The 4,884-nt window shown below is 28.3% G+C and overlaps 1 protein-coding gene across 2 annotated transcripts; it reads left to right on the plus strand.

Moving 5' to 3' along the window:
• Positions 1-604: 604 nt before the first annotated feature.
• LOC104902132 (cyclin-D5-1) lies at positions 605-4,213 on the plus strand. Of its 2 annotated transcripts, none has more exons than XM_057393130.1 (5): positions 605-1,363; positions 1,694-1,780; positions 2,519-2,813; positions 2,940-3,037; positions 3,716-4,213. In XM_057393130.1, exons 1-5 carry the CDS (start codon positions 1,070-1,072, stop codon positions 3,932-3,934), a joined length of 993 nt encoding a protein of 330 aa, XP_057249113.1. In that variant the 5' UTR covers positions 605-1,069; the 3' UTR covers positions 3,935-4,213. The 2 variants fall into 2 exon arrangements, with proteins under 2 accessions (XP_057249113.1, XP_010688128.2); XM_010689826.4 differs by having other exon boundaries at positions 611-1,363; positions 2,904-3,037.
• The last annotated feature ends 671 nt before the right edge of the window (positions 4,214-4,884 follow it).

The following is a 4,884-nucleotide window of genomic DNA, read 5'->3' on the forward strand; positions in this document are numbered from 1 at the left end:
GAGCTCCCCTCGTGCGGAGAGTCTCCTAACTTTTTTTCTCCTTACCTTAAAAAAAGACCACCAATATACGTACTATATTCATATATCCTATGTACATTAGGCAAAGTTTCGCTTTTTCGATAAAATTATTGTAAATTTTTTTGACGAAACTATTGATAGATACTTCAAAATTAAAACTACTAATAATGTAAAGATCAAAATTTATGAAGTAGGCTTGGCCTTGTTATTAGTTATTAGTAAAAATATCCAAAATACTATTATTATTCTTTTTTTTTTTAAAAGTAATTATTATTCATTATTAATCATTCTTTATTATTACTTATCATTATAATTATTATTTAATATTCATATTATTATTATTTAAATATTTATTATATTCAATTTAATTCAATTCAGTTTAATTCAATTCAATTTAATTCAGTTCAGTTGTTTTATGCCGAAAAGAACAGACCCTTAGTCCCTAGTTGGTAATTTTTCCAAATTCTACTTCCCAAAAATATTTCCTTATATTTCTTTTGAGTACAAAATTCGCCTCTCAATTTCTCCAAAATTTCCAAAAGATCCTCAATATATGTACTATATCCATATATCATATAATGTAGAGTTTTTTTTTGTGGGAAAAAAATTAAAAATTGCTAATAATGTAAAGATTAAAATTTATAATGTAGAGTTTTTTTTTTTTTGTGGGGAAAAATTTATAATGTAGACTTGACCTTGTTATTAGTAATTATTACTTGGTAGAGTTTTTTTTTTTGTTTTTGTTTTTGTATATGAATGCAGTTTCAATATTTCATCGTCAAAACAAGAACAATAACAGTCAAAGTTCAGTCCATCACATGACTGTCTATCCTAGGTACCCGCCCAAAAACAATAATACTAAACTCATTTCGCACCAAAAATAAAAAATAGTACGCACATAACACATTATTCTTCTGTAACTGTTTCTGAAAACACCTTCCTCTATATTCTTGACAACACTATCTATCATTTCCGCAACATTTGGCACTTTCATCAACCTTCTTTCTCTCTCCTTCCCACCTCTCTAAACTCTAAACTAAGCAAGCAGTTCATGATAATGCACAATTTTACCTCAAAAACATATTCTCTAACTAGTCTTTTTTGTGAAGAAAATGATGATAAAACTTGTGTTTTTCAACATGTTGATCAACACCCACTATTTAATTCTACAAATATTGAGTATTTCAATGCAAATTTTGACGTAATATCAGAGTTTGAAGAAGATGGGTACATAAATATTCTGCTCCAAAGAGAGATAAACTCTGGTTTTACTCAAAGGAGTCAGATTTTACCAATTACTACTAGCAAATCTTCAAGAAATCATGCTATTAATTACATTCTCCATGTCAGTTTACTATTTTTTTTTTTTTATTGTTCTCACTTAGAATCTTGATACTATTCATACTTAGAGAAAATCTTCTTAATTTTTTTCAATTTATAAGAAAAAATATAGTCATGTAGGGTCTTGTTTGATTCGATCGTTGTAATTTTTACTAATATATAATGAAAGATAATTAAGTTCAAAAATGTGTATTGAGAGATGTGCATAGAAAAGTGAGAAAGACAAAAAAAATAAATAGAGGGAGTACTTTCTTAAACTTTGTAATGATACAAATTTTAGAGTACATTATTGTATGTTACTATATTTAAGTTAATGTTTACTTGTATTATACAGATGGGAGCAATGCTTGGATTTCAACTACAAACAGCTTATTTATCTCTCTGCTACTTTGATTTATTCCTATCCAAGAGAAGCATTGATGTGAGATACTTAGCATGTACTATCTCTTTTCTTTTTAATTTGGATTTTTTGTACAAGACTTAGAAATTTGTGAGAAACCACTTTTTTTTTTTGAGAACAAACTTTATGTAAGATTCCGATCATTGATCAAGCTTCCGGCATTGACCAGTCTTATATATGACATGGTGAATGCAGGAATCTTGGATCATGATCGGAATTATGCATAAGGTTTGTTCTCGCCAAAAGTTTTTTGTTTAATTTTTTTAAAAAAAATGATATAAGGCATATTTTTTCACAATTTCATGTTTATAAAGTGGTTTTTGACAAAAAAAAAATCCTTTTTAAGTTACAGAGTTTGATTTTTCACTATTGCTAATGTAGAATTTATTTTGATCATTATTGGAAAACAAAATAACCTAATGAGTTATATTGTAGAAACTAGTTTTATATGCACGTTATACGTGCGAAGTAGTTTATGTAGTTAAATTATTCTATACTTACATCTAACTCTTTCTATATAAGTTTTGGGTTTTATGTATATGCATATGAAATCATAATCGGATGTATAGCAATTGCAATAATTACATCTAGTATTAATTTAAGGAAAAATTCGTTCTTGACCATATTTTTAGTTACTAATAAATCACCATTAAAGTCAAACAAAGTATGTAAATAGTACACTACTACAATCTTATTATGCTCCTAACTTTTACTACTTTCTATATTTGGGAATAATTATCTGTTATAAATTTGATGTAGGAGGAAAAATCATGGGCAATAGAGCTGATTTTAGTGGCATGTTTATCAGTGGCTGCAAAATTGGAAGAAAACAAAGTTCCAAGTTTATCAGACTTTTTTCAAGTTGGAGATATCAAATATGAGTATGAAGTTATTCAAAAAATGGAGCTATTAGTCCTAAATACATTGGAATGGAAGGTGAGAATTGTTACTCCTTTTGCTTATTTGCCTTACTTCATCAATAAATTCTGCGACGTACCGCGATTTCAAGGTTCTTCCTCAACCATTAATCAACTTATCTTGGCCTTCATGAGAGGTAATTTCTTCTACAGAAAGATATAAGGTCTTTTTTCTTCTTATTAGTATGATTTTATGGTAATTTGATTTAATGGTTAATGGAAAACAGAGATTAATTTAGTGGATCATCGTCCATATGCTATAGCTTGTGGTTCAATATTAGTGGCATTGGATCGAAGTTTGTCACGAGAAGCAATTGAGTTGAAGACCAATACGATCTTACCTAGTAGATTTCTTGACATTGTAAGTTCATCTTTCCTTAAACACTTGTACGTACTTTTTACGCATGTCAATGTAACTTTGAGTATGATATATCTCTAATTTTGTATTTGTAAAAATTATAAAAAGTACATATATATTTAAAAAAATACATATTAAGATGAATCTAATAAGATCTCACATTACTATATTTTTATTCACGTATAAATTTCAAACGATAATTAAAGTGAAATTTGTGAACACTGTAATGTCATTCTTGTTAGAGTCTATGTCATTGTAAACAATAAGTTATAGTGTATCATATTCATGGTACACCTAAGACGCACTCTTTTTTATTTTTTTTTATCATGACACCATGCCACCATCAAAACATGTACCCATGGTTCTTTTCGTGGTTTAATATAATACAAATATCAAATACTATACATCAATATTACACCGACACCTTCCTTTACCTCAAAAACGGGATGTCGTGTCGTTCGTGTCCGACACGACACTTTACTTGGATACTTCATTTTAAACTAAAAACTTGACTTTTTTCCACAAAATAGCCGAGTCGGACACTTGAACACCTGTATCCAAGTAGATACTCAATCCGTGTCTAAGTACCATAGCTATACATACATAGGTATATTATGTTTTATGCTTTTACATAGGTATTTTATGTTCTAAAAGTATCACTGCTTGTTTGAATTAATACAGGAAGATATCTTAACTTGCTACAACATTATGTTACAATTAGAGACACATACAACCAAGGTACTCAATTCACCAGATTCACCTCATCAGTCATCCATCCATCTTTTCGAGAACGCCCAAGCTACTTCTTTTCTATGCACTAAAAGGTCACTTACATTTGAAGAAGCTGATGATCAGAAATATGATGATTTATGCAAGAAATCTCGACATTGTTTGGTCTAATCACTAGATGATCACTTCACTTTCTTGGTGATTGAGCAGTGTCTTAAGAAAATTAAAGCCGAAGAAAGGAAAAGAAGCTTTTCGGCTACACCCATCTCAAAGGTCCCTACTAAGGAAATATTATGTATGAAATAATTGAGTACATTATTATTCTTCAATCTGTTTTAGTAACCATTATTGTTTTGGATTTCCACCTCTTTGGTTTTCCTAAGTTCTATCCAATTACTTTTAAAGTGATCAAATTTATAAAATGTTGACTATATTTATCATTTATATATGAAAAAATTATCATATGAGATTTTGTTTAGTTTGTTCAATGTTTATTTTAAATTATTTAGAATTTTGTTGATACATACTACATATTTCTTCCATTTCTTTTTAAATGATACACTTCTTCATTTTATGTAGGGGTGTTCATAACAAACCGAAATCGAAATACCGAAAAATCGGTTAAAATGGTGGTAAACGTAACGATAAAAAATGTTTTAACAGTACGGTTACCGAACAAATAAAATTATCGGTTATAAGGTACGATTACGGTCATGATTTTAGAGTGAACGGTTAACCGAAATACCGAAATATGTTTTTCCTCTATATAATTATTGTGAAACATTTTCAAACAATCATGTTAATTCTAATATTTGTTACTAAGTTACAATAATTAGATAAAGTATGTGATTATTTGGAAACTCTAGTACTAATATAAAGTATAAACACTATAATTAGGAAGTGGAGTGAATTCTTAGTATTAGTTATGTTTACCAATAAATTTATTATACACTTCATAATTCATTTTATATTAGAGTAGATATTATATTAAATATATACACAAAAAATTAAAAAATATATATGTACATTAAGTAAAACATAATTGTATAATTTAAATAACGGTTAACCGCTTATATGGTAACCGGTCTAAATGGTTACAGTTCGCAAAAAGAGCGAACCTA

This window comes from Beta vulgaris, chromosome 1, assembly GCF_026745355.1.
Source record: "Beta vulgaris subsp. vulgaris cultivar EL10 chromosome 1, EL10.2, whole genome shotgun sequence".
In the NCBI taxonomy this organism is placed as follows: Eukaryota; Viridiplantae; Streptophyta; class Magnoliopsida; order Caryophyllales; family Amaranthaceae; genus Beta; species Beta vulgaris.

Bases quoted from the DNA above. Each gene is read 5' to 3' on its own strand.
- LOC104902132 (XM_010689826.4), top strand. From the start codon at position 1,070: ATGATAATGCACAATTTTACCTCAAAAACATATTCTCTAACTAGTCTT. The intron at 1,364-1,693 runs GTCAGTTTACTA...TGTATTATACAG, and splicing joins CTATTAATTACATTCTCCAT to ATGGGAGCAATGCTTGGATT. The intron at 2,814-2,903 runs GTAATTTCTTCT...AATGGAAAACAG, and splicing joins TATCTTGGCCTTCATGAGAG to AGATTAATTTAGTGGATCAT.